This window comes from Takifugu rubripes, chromosome 2 (genome assembly GCF_901000725.2).
Source record: "Takifugu rubripes chromosome 2, fTakRub1.2, whole genome shotgun sequence".
NCBI classification, from domain to species: domain Eukaryota; kingdom Metazoa; phylum Chordata; class Actinopteri; order Tetraodontiformes; family Tetraodontidae; genus Takifugu; species Takifugu rubripes.
In genome coordinates this window covers 3,887,566-3,911,081 of record NC_042286.1, presented here as the reverse complement: position 1 = coordinate 3,911,081, position 23,516 = coordinate 3,887,566, and the positions used below count along the sequence as shown (strand labels likewise).

Below are 23,516 nucleotides of genomic sequence, written 5' to 3'. Positions count from 1 at the left end.
ACCGAACTCCCGTTTACCTGGATGGAATGACACCGACGTTGTATAAATAAAGTTTTTGGAGAAGACACGCGCGGGTCGAGGACGTTCTCGTCAGACGCCAAACTCTCGCGCTACGATACCCTCGCGCTACGATACCCTCTGTCCGTCCTGTCGTAATGGTGGACGTTCTGAAAGACGTGATTTTATTTTATGTCGCAAACATGTTATAAAGATTTACTACAGATGGTTGGATTAAAGTCCCAGCCTTCTTTTTTTTTTATTGCGCCTTTATCCTTGGATAATGGTTGTTTCAGACCGCTGCATAACAAGCTATCGTGTTTGCAAACTTTCAGTTTAACAACACAGATCGCTTGTCGTTGTTTAAGTAAAAACGGAGTATAGTATGTGTATCAATTATTGACTTCAAGGGAAACGGTTAAAAAAAAAAAAATCACTTAGTCACTCTCAAAACCAAATTTTTATTAAGTTTAAGCAATTCAAGTTTGCTCTAAAGAAGAAAACTACTCTCCTCGGTAGCTTATTTACTTTTTAAATGTGTCTCTAATCCCCTGGACATAAAACAAGTACATTTTATATTTTAGGCTAATTTTGGCAATGACTTTGTAGCATTATTGATTTTATTATTCATCACCTGGCCATTATTACTGCTAAATTAGACTAAATGTGTGAGCTGCTGATGGCAAACTTAGAGTTTAGCCTGCAGGTGCATATCATGGAGACATTGCTTGACCAACCCCAAAGCATCCATGGAAGTACCCCAGGCAATGCCGACTCCTGATCCCCCATGTCCGTAGTTGTGGACCACGGGCACCTGGCGGCCCTGAAGCTGCACCAGGTCCCTCTCCACCCTCGGGTTCTTCCTGCCTGGCCTCAGTCCAACCCACTCCCTCAGAACTTTGGCTTTGCAGAGCGATGGCTCCAGCCTGATGCAGCGCGCCAGCATGTCCTCTCTGTCACCTTCATCCACTTCTAGTCGCCAGTCTTCCTCCTGCCTCGTACCACCCACAGTCGCGCTGTGTATGCCTGGGTAGATGTAGGTCTTGCCGTCTCCATCTCTGATGAAGTTTTTCAGCCAGGGTGCCTCCATCTTAAGGACTTGGCCTCTGATTGGATACATGCCGTCATCCCCCACCAGTGTTTTGGAGCCCAGACCAGAGCAGTTGACAATCACGTCATAGCTGTGGCTCAGTTCTTGAAGGCTTCTGACCTTCCTCTGTTCCATGTTACCTCCAGCTTTTCTCAACCTTGGCAAGACAAAATTTTGCAGGTATTTCTGATTTTAACTTTGCTTAATTGATTTGACCATTATATTTTGTACTGTATTTTAATCATTAGAGCTTGTGCTCAAAACCACCACCCTTTTATTTCAATTTCAGACAACAAACCTCTTCTCAAGCCAGGGCAGGTAGGGGACACATTCACATTTCACGGTGGTGAATGCTTGACCAAACTTGTGATCTGGAAACAGCTGCCCCAGTTCATCTTGGGTCAGCAATTGAAATCCAATCACCAGATCTGACCAGAAGGGCTTCTTTTCTATGGGAACCTCTTTGAAAACTTGCCAACTGCAATAAGGAGTGAAACATAAAAATCACTAGCCATGAAGCAATCGTTTCCCAGCCACATTCAGCTACGGTTACCCTGATGTCAGCAGCACGCCAGCTTCTGACGCTTGTTCGGACTGAGCAATGCTTAACAGGTGGTCCAAGCTGTCCTTGAACCAACGTCTTTGTCTTTCCAAAGGAATATCTGACAGTGAAATTTAGTAAAAATACATTTCTAACATGTTTTTTTAATTAAAAGAAAATAGATTCTAATACTAGGAATAACATCACTGATTAAAAAAAGCACCTATAGCAGTAATGCTTTTTTAAAGATCAGAATTTCTAGTATACCTGGAAACGAGTTAGCAAACAAGATTCCTGCAGCTCCATCACTGGTGGTGTCTGGACTGAACTTCTCAGCCAGCACAGTGACTGAGCAGAAGGGAAGAGCTTCTGCAATGCACACTGCGGTGGAGAGACCAACCACACCAGCTCCGACCACACCGACCCTGACCCTCGTCATCCTGGACCGAACGAAGCCTGGAACCCAAGGTGATCAGCCGCAAAGAAATACCTCCGGGGTTGCTTGACTGCAGCGAGACGTCTCCCGTCGTGGGTGTGTAGAAGTCAGGGTTAACTGATGAAGACTTGCTTTTAAATTAACCTGGCGGCACGGTCCAAGGATCACGTTAATACTGCACTAAAGTGTTGCGTAACAGATGGGAGCCAGTGACAATCAACACTAAAGAGAAATTTTAACTTTTACTCCTCCTCTTATCTAATCATATGAGTCCTAAAGCCCATTTTTCATGTACCTATTCCTTGATACTCAGCACCCTTTACAAAGAAGAAAAGAAAAACAACTCAGCTGAGTCCAAGGACCAATAATTTAGTTATAAGAGAATTTGAAACCAATCATGGTCACATTCTGCACTTGTACAATCCGAACACAATCAGTGGCAACATTCAGCTTGAAGCGCAACTGTGACCTCAGAGTGGTGAACTTTTAACTGTGATATCTGTAAGTTAAAAGACAACGATGGGATATTTTATTGGGAAGGAAGTTATTAATATTTTTAATTGAGTTATGTCAAACTGGGCAATTAACTAACCTAGCCCAAAAGACGTGGGCAAACTCATGGATTACTGGTGTAATGCAAAAGTTATAATGTAACCGATTTAAATCAGTTGTAATGTCAAGGAGACTAGGTGTTTTTGTTTGTTTGTTTTGTTTTTTAAATAACCATATTTCTTAATTGTGTACAGGAATGATGCAGGAATAACGTCAGCTTTACATTCATGTGTTAGATGAACATTGCATGTAAAGACTTGCATGAATTTATTTCCCCTTAACCTAACATCTTCTAGGACGCTATGAATCGGAGACTAACTTTAGCGTCGTGTTTTTAGCACGGTTCTCTCAACGTATTAATACTCATAATTACACAGTGTTTGCGAGCCAAAACATTAAGTGTTTATTACTAAATCTGAGTCCGAGTTGCAGCTGCAGGGCAGGTGTATTGGGGCCTTTTTCTTCGAAATACACGATGAAAACATTTTGCTCCATAGTCCCCCACCATGGGCTGTTCTCGGGTATTTCTTTCGACTAGTTTAAAAAAAAAAAAAAAAAATTGTTAAAGCGATGCGATTAGTATTTGACCTCCCTAGGTTATTAAATGTGCTGACCCGAATACTATAATCACAGAAAATTTTTAAAATTATCTTTAAAAAAAAAAAAGCCCCTGTAAATTTATATAAATGTATTTTCTTTGTTAGTGTATGAAATATCTAATTGTTGTAATAAGTCCGGTCTACCATTAAACATCAATTAATGCGTGTTTCATGAAATAAATAGTTTACTTACCATTCAGGAGCCACAACTGTAAACTATCAGGTGTTTTTTTTAATAAAGTTTTTTGTTGAATGGAGGGGAAAAAAACACAAAGAGTCTCGTTCGATACTCTCGCGATAATACATACACATATACCGTCTGGTCCAGAAGCAACAGCGTAAGGTAAGGTCCTAAAAGCTCACTATTTTAATTTAGACTGTGATTTAAGCGATTACTTATACCGTCCAGGTCCTATCAGAAACACAACTGCAGATTCTTGACACAGTTTTACTAAAATCTTTGTTTTCGCTCATTGCTGCATGTTCCTGCCAAATGGTGTATTGCTTCACACCAATGTGAATTTAGCTACAGTGCTAGCTAACGAGCGGATTGCTTACAACATTGGTAGCTTCTTTTCGTGAACAAACTTGTAAGATGTTAAATACCCCCCCCCCAAAAAAAAGTATTTGACTAAAATTGACAAATATTTTAGTCTAACGTTCAAAGCAGTTTTGCACAACTTATTTAAGTGCATAAGTCAGGTAAAATTAGCCCATATTATTCAATAAAATTAAAGATTCCGGTGTTTGTACCGTGCAAACAGTTTAAAACTACTTAAGAACGTAAAGAAGCAAATATGTTCTGCCCACTTTTCGTGCATATCCTTTCATAATAAACGAAATCAGTCTGAAGTAACTAAATGTACCCTTGATAAACACATTCTCTCTCTACTGTATTCTTTAATGTATTTTTTTTTCTCGTCTGCAGGGGTAGAAGATGTCTCAGAAAGCCCCAACAACCTCATCAATGATGGCTTTACATTCAGACTCACACAAGCAGAGCATCCTGAGCAAATTCAACAAGCTGAGGAAAAAAGACCTTCTGTGTGACATCACTCTCGTTGTGGAAGATGTGCACTTCAAGGCACATCGAGCCCTGCTGGCTGCAAGCAGCGACTACTTTTCTCTCATGTTCACAGCGGACGGGGCCAAAGGGCCCCTGTACCAGCTGCAGGGGATGGAACCCAGGATGTTCGCAGCCTTGTTGGAGTTCATCTACTCCGCCCAGGTGTCAGTGGAGCCCAGCGCCATAGAGCAGCTTCTGGCCATAGCTCGTCTCATGGAAGTTCATGAGCTCGTCAAGGTCCTTGCTGAGCTCACAAGCTCCTCAGCATCCAGAGGTGAGGAGATAATGGCAGGGCCAGCTGGGGCCCAGCAGCTGTCCAAGCGCAAAAGAGGAAGGCCGAGGAAAAATGTCCCTATGGAATTAACAGTCGAAGAGGAGAGAACTGCTCAGAGTGAAAGGCACAAGGAGATTCAGGCTGGAGAGAAGGACTCTGATGACGAACTAGCTAATTTTCACAATAAAGGCGATGCAGATTATAATCCTGCAGCCTGTCGGCAGAGCAAACGCCATATTAGAGCTCCTCTTAAATACAAGCGCTTCAAGGCCGGTGGTGACACAACAGCAGCAGGCAAAGATGCAGGAAAGAGAGGCAGAAAAAGGAAATACCCCGCCAAGGAGGCCCGGTGTGAGGACTGTGACAAAGTGTTCAAAAACCACCTGTTCTTAAAGATTCACCTGCGAACACATACAGGTAGCCTTTTTAAATTTAAATCCAGCCAGATTAAACAAATCTTTTTTTTAGGTGATATCACATGATAACATGTTCTAAATAGCAAAACAAAACAACCTGTAATACCTTTATCAATAACCTAAAAGACGCTATGTTGAGGTTCAACAGCATCAACTTATTTTCACGAGTGTCCCCAGGAGAGAAGCCTTTTTGCTGCCAGGTTTGTGGGAAGGCTTTTACCCAGAAGCACACTCTGCTGGCCCACCAGCGCATACACACCGGGGAAAAGCCGTTTGTGTGTTCTGTGTGTTCCAAAGCGCTCTCCTCCAAACACACCCTGCAGGAGCACATGAACCTCCACGAAGGTATGCAGTCCGACGGGGTTTTAGCACGTTGGTTCCACGTTGCAAACATTTTAAATGTGGCCACATCCGTAGAAAAGAAGTCATTCAAGTGCGAGAAGTGTGGAAAGACGTTCACTCAGAAGAGGCAACTTAAGAGCCATTACAGAGTTCACACAGGTAAGAATCTCATCACCTCCGTTTAATGCAGCTGGTGGACAATGACTGTGTGAGGTTTCTTTTAACGAAGGTAAATCGTTGCCTGAATGTGCTCAGTGTCATCACAAGTTCATGGACACAGCCCAGCTGAAAAAGCACCTGAGAACTCACACAGGTGAGATGTGTTGAAACCGAATGCTGTTTGAATCTCTGTCCTCCAGCTGATGTCTTTATCTTTACAGGCGAGAAGCCTTTCACCTGCGAGATCTGTGGAAAGTGTTTTACAACCAAGAGCACGCTGCAGACACATATACGGATTCATAAGTAAGCAACAGAAAAGGATTGTGGTCTTTAATTTTATTTTTTTATTGCCTCCGTTTCATTATTTCAAATTCTTAATTCAAATGAATTGTGGAAAATTAGGATCTCATATTTACTCCACCTTAAAGTTGTTTTTTAGTATTCCTAAGAGATTCCTTGACTGTAGGCAAATCAGTTTCTTGATTGCTTTAGATTTAACAGAAACTTTAGCTTAATACAATAAAAGCCATTCTACGTGGATTTACTTTACTGTTGCTGCAACATTTAAAACTTTTCCTGCTTTTAAGGGGGGAGAAGCCCTACACCTGCAACCTCTGTCAGAAATCGTTCTCAGACCCAAGTGCGAGGCGGCGGCACGTCATGTCTCACTCGGGGAAGAAGCCCTTCACCTGCTCCTTCTGCAGCCTCTCCTTCACCCGCTTGGACAATCTGAAAACACACACCAAGTCACACAACAAAGAAAGAGCGGCAGCAACAGAAGCTCAACCAGATTCCACAGAAGCGCCAACTACGGAGGTGCGAAACGTCCTGCAGCTGCAGCAGTTCCAGCTGCCCTCCGGCTCCGAGCAGGAGATTCAGCTGGTGGTGACGGGAGACGTGGAGAATATAAACTTTGTGCCGACGCAGGACCAGGAGATCAGCATCATCACTAGTACAGAAGGGGAGGCGACAGAATCATCTCACTCCAGGCTCACTCTCCTCACCCAGCCGTCGGGAAACGTGGCCCTGGTCGCTCAGGGCGGCGTGGTGGAGCCAAGCCCTCACATTCAGACCATCAACATGCTGGAGGGCCAGATGACCCACCAGCCCGAGCAGATGCACGTCATCACTCTGAGCAAAGAGGCAATGGAGCACCTGCAGGCCCATCACGGCCCCCCGCAGCCCATCCAGGTAGCGCAGCGACCCATCCAGCAGCTGCAGGTGATGCAGCAGTCAATGGAGCCGGGGAGCTCGCGGGGCTCGTCCAGCGGGGAGAAACCCAGCCAGGCCATTCACATCAGCAGCCAGAGCAGCCAGCCCATCTCCATCAGCCAGACCAGCGAGCAGATCTCCAGCCACCACATCCAGGGACAGATGTTCCAGATCCAGGCAGGCACCGTTTCCTACCTGTACACCACCGGGGTGCCGCAGGAGAGCTGAGCGCTCCAGAACCAGACAGGCACAATGCTGCTGCTCTTGCAGAACACTTGGTTTATGTAAATAAACGGTTCATCAGCTCTCAGCATTTTCAATTACCACAATAACACACTACAAAGAATGTACAATGTTTTGAGGAGACTGACTGACTTTTCTGACAGATATTAAAACCTATTGTCAAATCAAATCACTCTTTATTTATATAGCGTCTGTTACAATCAAAATTGTTTCAAGGCGCTTTCCAGAATCCCAGGGCCTGACCCCAGACAAGCAACAGTGGCAGGAAAAACTCCCCTTTAACAGGAAGAAACCTTGAGCAGGACAAGGCTCATGTAGGGGGACCCTCCTGCTGATGGGGGGGGGGGGGGGGGGGGGGGGGGGTAGAGAGGGAGGAGAGGCACAGAAACACACACAAAAATACACTATACAACGGGTCAATTGTTAAATAAACAGGTTAATTTTGACTGAATGAGCAGCCTGCTAATCAAACACAAACCCATTTGCTAACTGAGCTGATGTTTCTTTACAAGACACTCGAGGAAATCTCACAGGATTGGCGACGTCTCCTCAGCATTCAGCACACGGATCCTGAAAGAAAAACAGAAGATGATGTGAATGCTGATTGTGTTCTTCAAAGTCTGCTCAGCTTTATTTAAAAAGCAGAGCCTCCTCCATTATACAGCCCATTTACAAAGCAGTGGACATGGGTTTGTTTGGTTTTTTTACAAAATCTAATCACTTTAGACCCTAAAAAACTTTAGGGCAAGTAAACTTTTTTAAAATCTTTTCTACGACAGAGATTTTAGCACCTCTCTTCAATAACCTAGCAGTAATTAAACAGTTCTAATTAATTCCAGATCTCAGGGTCTGAAGACAGCAGGATGCTGTAGAACTTCAGGAGTTTATACTTTGCTGAATATATTAATACACTCCACTGCATTTTGCTGAATCCTTCAGTCGTCAGTCCTCTGTAAACCCCTCCTGAGGGCACGGGGACTCAAAAGCAAAAGCAACATCTGGTTCGCCCACTAAGGGCGTACTGCCAAAAAAATCCCACTTAAAGAAGTTAAATAAGGTTTCCTCCATCCATCTTTTGTAAATGTGCTTTCAGGTTTGTAGCAGGTGTAGAGACGTAACTGGATAAAGCTGCCTCCACTTCTCCACTTGCTGAGAGGCTACTTGTTAGGCTCAGCTCAGTAACCAGTGCTCAGAATGATTAATTTCTATTTTTTAAGGCATTTTTCTTATCTGTATTCCTTTATAATACCTGTTCGGTTCATCTTGCTTCCGTTATCTGCTCACTGAGCTCCCTCAGCTGTCTGTCTGTCCTCTGCCCTCCATAGCTGTCCAGACTGATGCCTGGATACCTACAGATGCTCCATTTGAATCATTACTTGATTACTTGGAACATCCAAACTGCACTTTGTACATGCCCGAACACTTTGTTGAATCTTTACTGCATACGTGGAGGACACTCCCCTTCAAACGGGGACACCTGTTTGCCGACCAGCTTCCTGGCACCGCTGCAGTCAGTGGCCATTTCAACACTTTCCACACTGCCTCCACCTCCTCTGAGGTCACCTTCATGTGGAGCCTTGGTACGACAGGTAATCTCCCTCTAACAGTGTCTTGAGTACACAATCTAAATGCCTGCACGACTGTAACTCTAGTTAAGCTGAAAATAAATCCCAGTAAAAACAAAACCAGGATTCTCTCCCAGACCTGGCATTTGCTCTTCCTGCTGGCATCATTTATGGTGCGAGTATGCTGAGCTTTCTGCTGATGGCCTGCTGAGCACGGAGCAGCTGCCGCCAGAGTTTCTCTTGTTTGATCAGTTGCTTCCGGCAGCTCAGAGCCTTCAGGCTACAGAGCAGAGCGCTCGTTCCGTGTTCTCCAGGTGCAACTCCTGGACTTCTTTTTCTGAAAGCGCACTAAAGAGCCGTGAAATTGAAACACTAATGAGTGTTTTGTCCCATCATGTGAAACCGTCGGTGTTTAATTATGTTTTTGTCAGAAGGTAATTAAAAGAATGCATGAAAAAGATGGTGTCGCCATTCTTCAGGAAACGATGCTTCTGGGCATTTTCATTTGAGGGCAATGTTTCAGATACTTTTTGTTTTGTTCACCTTTAACTGCAAGCGTGCGAGTCGGGTCTTTGTCTTTGGAGCAGCTGTACAGCTCTTGCTCTGTTCCCCATCTCTCCAACACCCTGATCCAATTTCTCCTCATCAAGTCTGGCTTGAGCACAGAGGACGACAAGAAATAGTGACTCACAAAGCCAAATTAAAGGGAAAACTATATTAATAAAAAACATCTCACCTGCACACTGATCGAAATAAAGAAATAACACACCAATTTGCTCTAGATGCTCATAACTTTAAATGTCTCCGTATGAACCTTTTAGCATTGAAATGTGTTAGCGGTGCAACATATGCTTGAAGAAAGAGTTCAGACAAACATAATGTTGAAGATGTGAATGTAAGGCCTCACCTTTAGCTGGACATACAGTATGTGGGCAAAAGGTGGGCTAAAGGGTCTGAGGCCAAGTTGCTCCTCTAGAGTGTTCTCCTGGTGTTCAAGGTGACCTCAAGAATCTATAGTTGCAGGAAAATCTTTATGCCAAGACATATTCTGTAATTTTCAGACCTTTCTATAAATGTTGCCTGTACCGACCACACTTGCCTTCTCTGTAGAACAGTGCAACCTTTAGCCTGGAGATTTGGTCATAAAACGGTGAGTAAAGCAGGAAACGGTGCTCTGCTCCATCACTCAGCAGCTGAGGTGGCTGACACACCACTGCAGGTGATCCTGACCTCCTCCTGTAGCTGTGAGCAAAAGTGATTAAACCAGCATCATTGTGCTGACTAAAATATGCCGAAGAGTAATGATGAAACACTGGTAAAAAGAAAAAACAAACTCAAAATGTTCCCAAGGAGACCTGTAAAAGAAATGACTGATTACCAACCCCTGTGCATGTGATCAAAAGCTCGCACTTCCTGAAATTCCCACAGTACCTGTAGAGTCCCAGCAGGTGTTGGTAAGAACTGGGGCATTCCATCAAAACCTGCCTGCTTTTGCCAGCTTGTCCAGTCACAAAATGACCCTGGCAGAATGAGGAGATGTCTTCCAACACCAGTAGACTTAAAACAAGAGGTATGCCGCTCGATCAAATTGTTGAGAAAGTCGACAATGAACTTCCTTTTGATCACTGCAGCAGCCTCCTGTTGTGGGAGAGAGGCTGAATTTTCCTCACGGGCAGTCGCTCACATTTATCATCCTGCTCACCCACCTGAGATTCAGCTACAACTCACTTTTATCAGACACCCCACAGCCTGTTTCCTCTTCATAAAATAAATTCAGCATCTCCTCATGCAGACTCATCTTTTCCAGCTGGATGGACACAAAAGCTTCCATTAGCCTGGGGTATCAAACGAGTCCGTGGTTATCAAAAAGACACAACAAACCGTTACTAATCATCCTCTGTGTGTTTTGCTCTTCAAGTGTTCCTGCACAGACTGAAGCCCGATTTTCCTATATTTTGTTTGTTTCACCTCCAACATTGGGAGTCAAAATTTGCATCTTTATCAGAGGGAAGCAGAGCAATGTGTAATAATAATGAACTACTTATATTAAAGCAGCCGTTTACCAATATTGGAACAAAGGAAAGCACTTGAAAATGTTCCTCTCTTGTGAACTGGTCATCATCCAGCTCATGGATGCTAACTGAGGCCGTTCCTGGTCAGACCCTGACATACAGAGAACAAAGTTCTGGTAGTTGGACTGCTTACAGGTCCACACGGGTGTCATCTTCCGGTATGGCTTCTTTCTGCTCAGCAGCTTCAAATGGCACCGGCCTTGAGAAAAGGTAGCAACGTTCGAAGACGAGTTTTGCTAAAACCTGTGCTGAATCCTTAGCTCGTCTCCCCAGCCACCTGGTGCAGTTGTGACTGTTTTTCTCTCTGCCAGATAAAGACCAGCTCATCTGGAGTCTGTATTCCCCCACTTCCCACCTATGAAGCAAGTAAGAACGTGATGATAATTAGGCAAACGTGATGATAGTTAGGCAAACTTACATCTCATATCAAGGAGGAAAAGGTTAATCAGCGCTGGCCTGAAAACAGCAACCGAGAAGGAGAAATCATTATTCTTCTGGATGAAACCATATCTGGGGTATTCATAATCAAATTGTTCTGTGTTTACTTGCCTGCTGCCTCCAAGTGAAACCAGATGTTTAGAAAAGCAGTTGGTGGACGGCCATAATGACGGGCGGAGCCTTTCAGGCAGTCTGTCCAGATGCGTTGGAGGTACGGCCTCTGATTTGCAATCTGATAAAAACAACACAGGAAGAACCATTTGTTTCAGTTGCAGCACACTTTTGTTTCTACACGTCTTTGTCTCCAGCGTGACATGAACTCATTGAATTAAAGCCATAAATACAATTTTCAAAACAAGATGCAATCAGTGAGGCTAATGCGAAATCCCTGACACGGTATTAACAAATTCTGAACATTCTTGAGGGAATAAAAGCACTTTGGAGACCTGATTGTTCAAAATGACTGATCAGATGCTTGTGCTTCTGTAGTCAGTCAGTTTCGCCTCTGTAGACTGGAACAAAGTGATCCAGTTCAGGTCCAGCTGTGGCCTGTGGTGCATGATGTCAGTAACAACAGGAGCCAGAGCAAAGCTCTGCATCCCTGCTGCTATGGCTCATGATGCATGACATGAGCAGACTTTAATATTAAATGGAATGAAAAAGGGTAAATATTCATTGCAATGGTTTTCTGGCTGTATGTGCACTTTGCTTTCTAAAAGCTCCACCTCACAAGTCCACAAATCAATCAGAACTCCTACATGAGCACCATGTCAAGGTGATGTCCCTCCAATTGTTTCCCATTTTGTTACCATTTCCCCAGATGAAATGCTTCATTCTCCAGCTCTTCCAGATCCTTGAGTAACCTGATGTAAACCCCTCTCTGGTCCTGGGTGTGGATAAGTTGGCCCTCTGTGCTGAAGAAATCATGAAGCAATGAACAGCAATTCCAGCAATGAACCTGCAGTGTATGCAGGCCAGCCACGAGCAGATAACAGAAAGAAATTTACATTTGTATCACTAAATGTGTTTTTGGAGATAACTGGAGTAAAGTGGAGTACAGAGCTGAAATCCAACCCAAAGCCTGCCCGTCTACATGAATCACACCTCACTGGAGTAACTGGAGTGTTGTGGCTGTCCTGGAGTCCATCCTCTGGTTGCAAAGGCCAAAGTCCTCTCCACAGACTGAAGGTAGCTCGGCAGTCTAAGCCAGATCCACTGAGGATGAAAGAATATTAATTCATTTACTGAACATATTCCCAACAGTTCTCCTCAGCACCTTCAGGTTAAACATAATAAGTATGATATAATCCTGATTTACTACAAAGATAACCAAAGTAAAGGTTATTTTTTTCAATAGATTCAATACATTTAATCCCATTTCTTACCTGCAGCTGCTGCAGTTTTAGGTGAGGGAGGAGAACCAGAGGAAGGTAAAATCCATTGTTACAGAACCTTCTAAACCAGGGGCCGACCCATGGAGCCGCGTGTGGCCCTTTAGCGCCGCCCTAGTGGCTCCCTGGAGCTTTTTCAAAAATATAAGATATTGTGAATATATGTTTTGTTTTAATATAATTTCTGTAGGAGGAAAAACACAACAAACAATCTTCAAGTTTTCCAATGCTGTAAAAATGTGTATAATAAGTATTTAATTTCAAGATCTCATTATAATGGAAGTTAAAGCACCATCGTGCAGCAGAGTGGTCACGTAGTGCGTCATTCTCTCCAGGATGCTGCAGGGAAAATAAACATTTAATCATGAATGCTCATTATGTATTTGTAGCCCACTGATCATTTTAAAAATTTGGCTAATATAGACACTTAAAGCATGTGTTGCCTTCATAATAATGCTTATATGAGGCTATTAATTTATTGCGACAGATTTGGTTTTTGGTTTTTTTGGTCCAATGTGGCTCTTCCAACATTTTGGGTTGCCGACCCCTTTTCTAAACTGACATCAGAGCCCAGAAGCTTTAGACTCTCCAAATAACATCTTTATGGAATAACATTTTCCCATTTCAAAGCTCAGAGGTGAGAAGGTGTCACCGTTTAAACCTAATACTGATGACCACCTACCATGTATTTAGTATGGGCTGTAGTTCTTTACACTCTTCCTTTGTGGGATTCCTATGACTCTAGTTGAACAAGGCAAATGTCACTTTAATAATCTGTTCCCAAACAAGCAGCAGCACGTACAAGAGTGAGGTGTTTCATCCCACCTCTCTGAGCAGAAAACTCGATGATACACGCCTGAGTGAGAGTCAACACTGGTCCAGATCTCCGAGAGCTCCTGCTGCTCCGTCACTGTCTTGTGAGCTTGAGGACATTAATCCACCAACGTGAGCAGCACGTTTTTTAGATCTTCAACCACGTTAAGCACATCAGGAACCTGAACAAGCGCAAAAATCCCAAGATTACTTCTGACATATGTTGTTGAAGAGAATATCATTGTAAATTCACAGGCACTGTTAGAAGCCAAAGCAATCATTGGAGTTTTGTGCTGGTTTCTTCCTGATCATTCCCTGAAGAACTGTGCTGTGCATCTGCAGCACTTTATCACTAGAGTTTTATACAGCTCATAACTTTCTGCTGCCATGGATCCTTTTTTGGCTGCACCCATAACGCTTCAGAATTCATTCTGTTTTTACTGTCCTTTCAACCTGGAAAACTACATTTCACCACTGATGAGGGAATTCATTCATTTGATCCTAAAGCTGGAAAATTGTTGAGAACTGCCTGCAGACCCTGGGAGACATAACACATTGCTGGTGACATTCGGAATGATGCCTGGAGGAGTGCTGAATGGCTCCATCTGATCTGCAGAGACGCTAAGGTGTCCAGAGTCGATGACGCCGTGGCTCCGGAGGAAACAAATCCAAATGAGTGCATCGAGTGGTCCTGGAATTAAAACTGTAATTCCCACCTTGGTTTTCCAGTATTATTCCTTATTTAAATTTTGGTTTATAGCCTACATGAATTTAACATTCAGCAATTTTATCAATAATACTGTAAGTGTTGAGTAATCTCACCATGAGCCTCTTTAGCCTTTTCTGAAACGTCCTTAGTTGTTTCTTCTTTTTTTTCTCCACATGCTGGGATGTAATGCAGCACCTGTAATTGAGTTTAATCTGAATATAAAGGACGAATGAAACAGTATAAAATCTTCTTCTTGCATCTTCATACTCCCTCGTTGAAAACGACACCTGGTCCCGAGACGTGGAATTACATTTACAAATTGGAGACAGCGATTCAAAAAGGATGATTTTAAAAATAGGCACGTACAATAACTTATACTTTGTCTGGTTTATAGAGACCGATGTTGTCACCTTGTAATGAGGATAAAGATTGTGAAGGATACAGGTGAATCTTCTCCCAAAGTGGTAAGCTGCCAGTGTAGAACGTTAAAATACATAAGAACCTGGTTTAAATTTCCCCCTTTTCTCTCCACTTTCTCTATATGCGTGTCGATCAACTGCTCCCACCCGATTGAGTAGCATAGACAGACTGTTTGGACCTTATTCCCAACACAAAACACACTTCCCTCCCGCATGAAGTTAGCCTAATGCTAACTTGCTAAAGCTGCGGCCACCTGTGAAGCGGAAGTTCAATAAAACCAATTTCCGCTTAACGATTTAAGGTCAGTTAGAGCGCAGCTACAGAAGAAAAAAAAAACGTTTACAGGAGTCTCACTTAATAATTGTTCCCTTTACATGAGGAAATGTTATATGCTCTTTAGGGTGGAATAAAACTGACATAATGCGAAATATTATTTATTTTATACATCACATCGGAGACTACTAAACCAGTAGCGTATGCTAAGCTAACAAACTAAAGTCTGTCGTATCAGCTTATTGACTGTCTTGAATTATGCCTTTCTATCACTATTGTACATGTTTGTCTTTAAAAACATTATTTAAGCAATACTTGGCTTTGTTACCAGAGGACGCAGCCAGCCAAACGCAGACATTAGGCTAATGCAGCATTATTGGCACAAAATAATAAAGAGCACGTATGGTTAGTTTTATCGCTGTTGTGTGTGTGTGTGTGTGTTTGTTTGTTTGTTGGTTGAACGTGGGAAAAGTAACAAGGTAATGTATTTGATTCAGTGTACAATTCATTTTAAAGCTTTTATCTTTACTCTTGATAGCGCAACAGGAGTTACAAGTTCATATTATAACCGCCAACAGAAGAATTTCTAAACATTGTGATTCTGAAACACGATTTAATAAATGATTGGCTGACAAGAGGGGGACATGACGTGTAGCAATATTAAGAGGGGAAAAACCTGCATTCTTGTCAGTTTAAAGATGTCAAACTTAGATGTATTAGCTAGAGCAGCCAAGCTTCCACACCTGTTATTTAAAGGACCTGTTTCCTTGGCGGGGTCCATTCTGAGTTGTTGACAGCTCTGTCTCCATCTGTCCCTCTGAATGAGGAGCAAACAGTACACAGAACACATTGCCAAGACTCTTTCTCAGTAGTTCTTTTTAAATCCTAATCTAAATATACAGTTCACATCTTCTTAAGCACTGACAAATCTGTCTCAACATACTGACTGCGTTGTATCCATGGAGACTGACGTCCATGAAGCAGATTCTTCACCCATTCAGTGACTGTGTTTGATCTCTAGAGGGCTCTAATGTTACACTGCGGCCCTCTGGAAGTCTGTCAGCTTTATTTAGCCTCTCGACCCTTAGCAACTGTGCTCTCGTTCTGCAGGAAATTGCATTTTTCAGTTTTATTTTTCAAAGATCGAAGCCGATGATGGGACACACTCCGGCAGCTTTGACTTAATCTCACCTCTCCGTTTCTCCTGGATACAGCGTGTGATTGGTTGTCAGCGTGTGACGTGATTGTCCAATAGGAAATCGCCTCGATTCTGCAGGGGCGCAATTTCACCAAGATCAGAAATAAATATCGGAGGAAAAATGCATCAGCGAACTCCATTCATCATTCTTTGAGCTTTATTTACATGCACCATATCTCATACAGCCAAAATTGGAATTGGAACTACAAGTGGCAATGTCAATGTGGTCTTTTTGTAGGAGCAAGAGGAAGATTACTATTTGAATGTTGGCAGTGAGGATTAACTCAAAATTAACATAGAAATAAATAAGCTTCAAGTTGGTATAACATATTAGGATAAAATTGGCCATGTGAAGCTACACAGTTTTAATTTGTAAATATAAAGATTAAACAAAGGGCTGTGGGATATATCAATCAAAATTTCATCTAAACTGGAATGGAAACTATTCACTACTGCAGGCTCCATTTTCTGTTGGTCTTCTGTCCTAATTAATGCTCAACTGCAGTGGTTTAAAAGTGCTTTTTTGGTCAGTTCTACCAGACATGTCATTAATGTACAGGTAGAAAACTCAATAAATAAAATTTTTAATTCATTTGAAATAGAAATTCAATGAAGACAGAGTTTCGAGCTGATAAAATGTAAACTAAAAACTCTAAATCCTGCTGTTCCTACAAAAACTGTGCTGATGTTATGTTTGTCTTACAGTACTTGTTCCTATTTTTACACTATATAATCTAATTTCCACTTATTTAAATACAGAAACATTTTGGCAATAGTTAAAATATTTCTTAACATGGCAGAAATGGCTCCAAGACATAACATGATTTCCTCTTGCAGAGATGGAAACATTTGGCTCAGCACCTGCTTTAGTGCTGATAACAAAGGGGAGGCTGCTAACGCTGCTCTTACAGTAGCCACTCCCTGCTATCTTCATATTTATAGCACCAAGAACGCCTTGAAATAAGATTTTTAAAAAAACAACATGATAGTAGGTTGCTGTGAAGTCTTGGGGTGGTTATTTTAATCCAATTGGTCTTATTTCTAAGTGTTTGCTAATGTAAATGGTGTCAACTAGAGCTAAATCATGATGCTCACAAAACACGGTCTTTAATTCTGCCCTTAACTCTCTATATTGGGCATTACTTCCAATATTGTGATAGTATAAGTAAGAGGAGGAAGGGGTGTTTGGAGAAAAAAAACACCATAGTCTATAGACTTCAGTAATGCACCTTCTCCTGAAGAAACAGAATTCACAGTAATGTCACTAAAATCACAGGGTAAAATTTGCTAAATGATAAAACATTACCACACAATGTAGAGCAGTTCACATCTTGATAAACATTAACGTCTACAGACTGATATTTGGTGCATGACTGTGCATTTATGGGGGGAGGGGAAGGGGGAAAAAGTATTTTCATTAACACTCGTTTAATTGGTTTTGTCCTTTTAGGCTACATCTTTCAAAGAAAAAACAGAAAAAGCATGTCAAGTATCCTCCACTGGAACGTAATGTAACATTCTCTGCAGCTTAGTTTCTGTAAACAGGCTGTCAGTCCACGGACTGACAGCTGGTTTGGCAAAAATCTTGATTTAGGAAAGTGTGAGAGGAGACGACAAAGCAGGGTGAGGAATGTAATTCCTCTTCAGTTTGGTGTACTATTACTTTGCGACCGTATGAATGAATCCCTGAGACTAAGTTGATGCTAATCATATGGTTTGAACGACATGTCTGGTACTGTTTACTATTTAGTCAATACTGGCATCCAGACCACCCAAGTATTGATCTTCTTAAAGGTCTTTTTCACTTTGAAGACACTACTGAGTGTCTAAGACGGCAAAGTACCAAATATAATGCCTCACATTAAAAATCATGGGGAAAATACTACATGAATACACTTTTACACACTTTCTTCCCCCTAGTTGTACAATGCAACACAACAAACCATAATTTACATTTCCCCCTTGAACACCCGTTCTGAGCTTTTCAGCTTGGGACCCAGCTGTGAGGGGACGTTGGTTTTGAGCCGGAGAAGCTTCCTGAATTCTTGTTACCATTCTGGGTGGAGGCGAGGCGAGAGTCAAAGCTGAGGTCCAGGCAATCCGCGTCCATCAGTTCATTCCGGATGATGGCGTCCATGTCACACTCGAGGCTGCTGTTGAACACATCGAGGTCCAGATCGGTGGGAAAGCGATCCTGGCTGGGAAAACCAGAGCCGAGCTGCATAGAGGCATTCTTGCTGGGAGACTTCAGGTGTGGCTGCTTGGCATTGTTGCGGCCGCCGTTTTCATCAGGGGTTGACAAGCCAGCTTGCCAACCAGGCACTGAAGCGCTTTGAGCCTGACCTGCACCGGCGTGATTCACCGAGGCGGGGTCTTTACGGAGAAGCATAGCATTCCGGCGGGAGTTCTGCAGGGCGATGGCAGTGCTGGCCTGTGACATCAGTGGGTCCGACTGGGTGAGCATGACATTGCTATGGCTGTGGGAGTCCAAACTCAGCAGATCCTGGAGGGTCTGGTGGTCACTGAAGTGCGAGATGGAGGAGAAGGTGGTCTGCTTGTTCTCCTGGATGGTCTGCATGGGCGACTGCCGCAGGCTTGTGATGGACGGAGGGCTAAAGAGAGGGTTAGGCCCATAGCTGCCCGAAGGGCTACCTAGACCGCTTCCTGAGCAGCCAAAGGTAAAAACAGAGGTCCCCTGACTGTCATTTTCTTCCTCTCCAGGAGGAAGCGGCTGGGTTGCGGTCAGGCTGATATTGTCTAAAAGGTCATCCATCAGGTTGTCGGAAAGCCCATCATTGAGGTTCATCGTGCCCGCTAAATCAGACAGCACTGTGGGCCCAGTGGACGGGGACATGCTGCTGGGACTGGAATACAACATGGGAGAAAGGGGCGAGTCATCATCGGGCACCTCGTCAAGCTCCAGGTTGGCCAAGATCGGGGACAGACGACCACTGAGCGTGCTGGCGTTAGAATTGGTCCGGGAGCGGAAGTCTGTCCAGGCATCCAGCTCGTCGCTACTGCGGGATGTGGGACTTCCTGTCCATTTGGAGAGGCTGGAGGAGCTTTCCGAGCTGCCGTCCTGAGCAGCCTGCAGCAAGGCTTTCTTCTTGGTGGCACGTCCTCGGGCTCCTTTAATGTACTTGCTGTTATCCATGGATACGGCCCTTCGTCTTGGAGCTTTGCCTCCTTTCCCACCCTCGGGGTTGACCATCCACCAGGAGCTTTTTCCAGTTCCTTCATTCTGGACTTTCACAAATCGGCTGTGAAGGGACAGATTGTGTCGGATGGAATTCTGAAAGGAAAAGAATGACGCACAACTGTAAAACATGTTCAACTTGCCTACGGCCATTCATTCTACGCCAATTTCTCTCAGTCAGCAAATAACCAGCATGTCCACAAATCCATGATGCAGCAGGGCAGGACACATGTCAGTGTGCCAACATGAAGCTATGTGATCTTCTGATTGATTTACAGGCAGTTACCCTCGACTCAGCAGTAACAGATATGCATTTCATTGTGGACAATCGTGTCCAACATCAGCCCCAGAGCTCCTGGTGTGCAGGGCGCCTCTGTGAAGACATTTCATTTAGGATCAGAAAAACAGAAATGGGGACAGAAAGAAATCAATGTTGTTGCTTTTCCCAGATGGAAATTAGATTTGTCTCTAACGTTGCAAAATCACATTTGCAAAGGAAAAAAAAAAAAAAAGTGAAAAAAGAATGACAATGGTTGACAGGCAGAAAGGTGTCCACTGTAGTTTAGGGGAAAGTACTCTTTTTAAAAAGTAAGTACAGGGACTCTGAATGAGCTGCAGCTAAAAAACAGATACCGACACTGTGGTGTCTTCGTTGCACCTCACACTCTGACCTATTTCTAGCTGTTCAGAAAAAAAAAATCCACGGGATTTCCCTGGAGACGTTTCCCACCATGTACGAAATTAAACAGCTGGAGCCAGAACAAGCGGCCCACACCAAGTCACACCGACAGCAGCACTCTCTACAGCTAAAGGCCAACATGACTGGGAGAGGGTCCAGAGTAATTCCCTTAGCTCGAATTAACTTCTGTAAACCAGGGTTCTATTTAAATCCATCAAGCAGAGGATTTGATCAAACAATAAACCAGCTCTGCTCATACAAACTCCAGCTGTTCCTGGCCTCTGGATCTATGAAACAGCACCTGGAGGTATGCACAGTATGGCTGCAGTATGGGATAAAAGCAACGCATACATGTTTACCGTCTTAGGTCACTCTTTGATCACCATTAATTACCTAATGTTGACAAGAATGAATGACATGATGGACAGCTGAGCTATACTGTCCTGTAAATCTGCTGCATCTGATAAAGCTGGAGGTTGTGACAAAGCTGTGCTGTGGTCTATGACCGTCTTGCTTCACGCATGTTAATTATGCATATTATTAGAATTTGGCCAGGATATAGAAGATATTACATATTATATATCATTTAGAAACCCCTGCGAACCACTTTGAAAAGCACTGAATAATCAGCAATGTCTGCTCCTCTCAGTCACGTGGTAGCAAAGTCAAACCGAAATATCTTTAACACTACAACATTAAATATCACAACTGAGTTATATTAACAAATAGGGTTTATACACAGGAACATCATCCCAGTACCCACATCAATATTTGTACTGTATTTAGCTTCAGATTGAACAAGGAACACACCAATTAATATATCAGTATCCACAGTGAACATTTGTCTGAAGACATATTGTTATATTTTAATATGCAGTAAAATGTTAAAGTATTAGACCTTTGGGAGAAAAGGCACGTACTCCACCATTATTAGGGCATCAAGACAGCTTCAAAGAGAAAAAGCACTATGACACAACAGTGGAGGACAACAGAAAACACCTTGTAGCTATGACTCCACCTTTCACACTAGTATAGCTGTACATACAGTAGCCCCCCTGCAGTGTTGAAATCATAAATCACAAAGAGTAACTCCTGCCCGCCCCTCCCCCCTCCCCCAATCGGCCATAGCAGTGCTGCGGCAGCCTCATTCTGAGTGGGGACTGGAGCAATGCCAGTTTAACAAGAGCCAGATCCAGAAAGACAGAGCTTCTCTCAAATGGCCACACATCGACCTACATAATTTATACGCCGCTGACTGAATCCTGCACCCACGCCTCATGAAAAGATGCAGAGCGGAGGCAACGCTGCACCGACTGGACTGTCCATTCCTGCTGCTGAAGAAACGCTGTCCAGTTTCGACTGTGTGGGAGCTACAAAGGCTCGCGGTCCCACCCTGAACAAAGCATATTTGCACAGTGTCCGCGTACGTGGCGCGGACGACTGTCCTAGAGCAGATTCCTGAATGTCACACAGCATCTCCAAGGAAATGCTGATCTCAGCACTTCTGAAAGCATAACATCATTAACCCTTTGCTCCTCGGTGAACGCGTATATAGAGCTGCTGAGCGTATCGCTGTATCCAAAACATGACAGATGAGTGACCACTCTGCTGCTAATCTGGGGAATTAACCAACCGTCCGATTGAGTGCTGCTTATTTGGTTATTGGTGTTAATTTGTCACTGCGATTCTGACTGATGGATCTCACCACACTTGTGCTTGATTTGGTTCATTTCTTCAAAAGGAACCCCCACGACCGTCAGGCTGCATCCCACTCACAGTTGTGCAGGATTACACTCCTATAGCCGAGTTTGCCTACCACTGCCACCCCACCTCTACTACAACATCTAAATCCTGCTCAAAGCTCAAAGCTCTCATCAGACTTGATTCCATGACAGATGAATTGGTTTTCCAAGCCAAGCTAATCCTTAAACCAGAAGCAGGGGCCCAGATGAAGCTTGGAAGAAGCCCCTCTGCTGCAGCGTGAGCAGTCTGTCTGAAAGTGAAATTAACTTGTTGTGTTGAGTAAATTTTCTGCACATTTGATGTTGTTCATAGAATCCAAGCATTTCTGCAGCAGAGCAGTGTGCGACTGGCTGCACCCTCTTGTTTCTGGCATCATTTATCATCACATGCTCATCTGGCTGCCATAGACACATACGGTATATCCAAATTCCTATGCATAGCCGACCCCATGGAATAAACCTCAACATATAGCCTGCACCCGCACATGGTGAGTGTGTGCACCCCCCACCCCCCATCTTTACGTGAGCACAGTATGGTCCTTTGTTGTAAAGACAGCACCACTGTGACAGCTCACCTTCCAGCCAGCAGAGCTATTGCTGTCGCCTTTGTCCTTGAAATATGGCACAGACCTCACCATCCAGTCATAGATTTGGGACAAGGTCAGCCTCTTCTCGGGGGAGCTCTCGATGGCTTGCGTAATGAGGTCTGCATAGGAGTAGTTGCCCCATGCGTTCCGACGGGCAGAGGACTTCCTCAGCTGCTGGGACGCAGAGGTACTGAGAGCGGCAGCGGCGGGGGTCTGTGCGGAGGAGGGCGAGCCATCGGCGGCCTCCTCCTTGCAGGGTCCGCGCTGGAGCTCCACGGGCTGAGAAGCGGAGCTCCTGCCCGACTCCCGGGGTTTAATGTTAATGGCACCGCTGGTTTTCTGAGCATCGCCACTGCCCGAGCTGCCACCCTCATCGTCCTCCTCTTCGGGGATTACGTCAGTGTCATTAGTCCCGGGTTTGCCCGCACCAGACTCCGGACGGGGAAGGGGCCAAGTACAGGAGCGTGGCCGCTTCTGGGGCTCGAAATCCGGGTCGATCTCGATGTTGGAGGGAGGCTCGTTGCACGGCGCCTCAGCCATGTTAATCGTAATATTTCGGCGGTGGGACGGATTTTTGAAAAATTACACAGGTCGCATTCCATCAATAGTGTGTGCAGGCACGCTGGCAGTTTATTTACGATGCACGGTATGCAAATGTCCAGCCTGGAGCCCAGTCCCAGCACGTGTCCGTCGATCTATCCTCCAGCAACGGCGTCAAAAGCGGTGATCGGGCTGGCCATTAACAAAACATTACAATTCTCCGTGCACAGCCCACACCCTGGCCAACATGCATTGCAAATTCTGGAGGAATTGGGTTCTGTGCATTTAAAAAAAAAAAACTGTCTCAGCGGGATCCGAACGACGTTCCTTCACAAGCGTCCGCGCCCGCAGTCCCGCGATGTGCATACCACAGAAAGAAAATTACCTCCAGCTAATGCCAACACATCAGCTTTATCACTCCGCACACAGCTGCCATCTTGACCATTTCCTTCTCCGGAGTTCTTTATCATCCGAGTGCTGCCAGTCGTTTGAGCAGTGCGCCGCCGTCCAGATACCATCAAGGCGGGGGTGGCTTCCTCAAGGCCCCGCAGCTTCTTTCAAACGGGGGGGCAGTGCAGAAATGTGCCAAAGCCTGGATCCGTTCCCCATTTTGGCTGCGCGTCTACAGCATGGTGAAAAGCAGCGCGACGCTCTCCGGATCTGAAAATGCAGTTCATTCAATCCACAGCTGCAGCTGCTGCTGGCGCAAACCTTCCGAGTCCAAGAAAAAAAAGAGAGACAATCCTGCCCCCTGGACTGCGCTGGAATTAAAGTGACAGTATGGAGATGACCGCAGGAAACTGACATCACCGTGTGCGCCCCATACATGGACGCTGGAGTGCTCCACAGCAGCCTGTTGTCTCCCAAAAACATCTATACATTTAAAGCAGCATTAACCGCCATTTTATTTTTGGGAGCAACACAATGAGCCTGTTGCAGGGAGCGCCACAAAAACAGGACTTTAAA

The 23,516-nt window shown here is 44.2% G+C and overlaps 4 protein-coding genes across 36 annotated transcripts; 1 reads left to right on the top strand and 3 right to left on the bottom strand.

Annotated features, from left to right (window-relative positions):
• Positions 1 to 437: 437 nt before the first annotated feature.
• ddo (D-aspartate oxidase) lies at positions 438 to 3,498 on the bottom strand. 3 transcript variants are annotated; one of them, XM_029829959.1, is made up of 6 exons: positions 3,409 to 3,498; positions 3,027 to 3,150; positions 1,896 to 2,208; positions 1,641 to 1,749; positions 1,386 to 1,565; positions 438 to 1,244 (listed from the first exon to the last, which is right to left on the bottom strand). In XM_029829959.1, the coding sequence occupies exons 3-6, from the start codon at positions 2,065 to 2,067 to the stop codon at positions 686 to 688; spliced, it is 1,020 nt and encodes a 339-aa protein (XP_029685819.1). In that variant the 5' UTR covers positions 2,068 to 2,208; positions 3,027 to 3,150; positions 3,409 to 3,498; the 3' UTR covers positions 438 to 685. The 3 variants fall into 3 exon arrangements, with proteins under 3 accessions (XP_029685819.1, XP_029685815.1, XP_003978580.2); XM_029829955.1 differs by having other exon boundaries at positions 1,896 to 3,150; XM_003978531.3 differs by lacking the exon at positions 3,027 to 3,150 and having other exon boundaries at positions 3,409 to 3,497.
• Positions 3,475 to 7,096, top strand: zbtb24 (zinc finger and BTB domain containing 24). 2 transcript variants are annotated; one of them, XM_011619885.2, is made up of 7 exons: positions 3,475 to 3,558; positions 4,144 to 4,972; positions 5,149 to 5,316; positions 5,389 to 5,472; positions 5,543 to 5,626; positions 5,694 to 5,775; positions 6,060 to 7,096. In XM_011619885.2, exons 2-7 carry the CDS (start codon positions 4,153 to 4,155, stop codon positions 6,910 to 6,912), a joined length of 2,091 nt encoding a protein of 696 aa, XP_011618187.1. In that variant the 5' UTR covers positions 3,475 to 3,558; positions 4,144 to 4,152; the 3' UTR covers positions 6,913 to 7,096. The 2 variants fall into 2 exon arrangements, with proteins under 2 accessions (XP_011618187.1, XP_029685474.1); XM_029829614.1 differs by having other exon boundaries at positions 3,530 to 3,558; positions 4,150 to 4,972.
• Positions 7,097 to 7,215: 119 nt separating this feature from the next.
• LOC105418862 (uncharacterized) lies at positions 7,216 to 14,589 on the bottom strand. 30 transcript variants are annotated; one of them, XM_029830109.1, is made up of 13 exons: positions 14,326 to 14,589; positions 14,029 to 14,110; positions 13,219 to 13,388; positions 13,076 to 13,132; positions 12,388 to 12,396; positions 12,107 to 12,217; positions 11,812 to 11,911; positions 11,114 to 11,234; positions 10,698 to 10,919; positions 10,221 to 10,327; positions 9,924 to 10,012; positions 9,036 to 9,734; positions 7,299 to 7,497 (listed from the first exon to the last, which is right to left on the bottom strand). In XM_029830109.1, exons 4-12 carry the CDS (start codon positions 13,076 to 13,078, stop codon positions 9,675 to 9,677), a joined length of 822 nt encoding a protein of 273 aa, XP_029685969.1. In that variant the 5' UTR covers positions 13,079 to 13,132; positions 13,219 to 13,388; positions 14,029 to 14,110; positions 14,326 to 14,589; the 3' UTR covers positions 7,299 to 7,497; positions 9,036 to 9,674. The 30 variants fall into 30 exon arrangements, 1 of the variants encoding a protein (XP_029685969.1); XR_965880.2 differs by lacking the exons at positions 7,299 to 7,497; positions 9,036 to 9,734; positions 9,924 to 10,012; positions 10,221 to 10,327; positions 10,698 to 10,919 and adding an exon at positions 12,686 to 12,732 and having other exon boundaries at positions 11,109 to 11,234; positions 11,812 to 11,916; positions 12,388 to 12,524; XR_003886743.1 differs by lacking the exons at positions 11,114 to 11,234; positions 11,812 to 11,911; positions 12,107 to 12,217; ... (3 more) ...; positions 14,029 to 14,110; positions 14,326 to 14,589 and adding exons at positions 8,177 to 8,503; positions 8,632 to 8,840; positions 10,983 to 11,023 and having other exon boundaries at positions 9,036 to 9,147; positions 9,229 to 9,306; positions 9,400 to 10,299.
• Positions 14,590 to 15,945: 1,356 nt separating this feature from the next.
• Positions 15,946 to 23,414, bottom strand: foxo3a (forkhead box O3A). The gene is made up of 2 exons (XM_003978542.3): positions 21,999 to 23,414; positions 15,946 to 19,098 (listed from the first exon to the last, which is right to left on the bottom strand). Exons 1-2 carry the CDS (start codon positions 22,548 to 22,550, stop codon positions 17,791 to 17,793), a joined length of 1,860 nt encoding a protein of 619 aa, XP_003978591.1. The 5' UTR covers positions 22,551 to 23,414; the 3' UTR covers positions 15,946 to 17,790.
• Between the last annotated feature and the right edge of the window lie 102 nt (positions 23,415 to 23,516).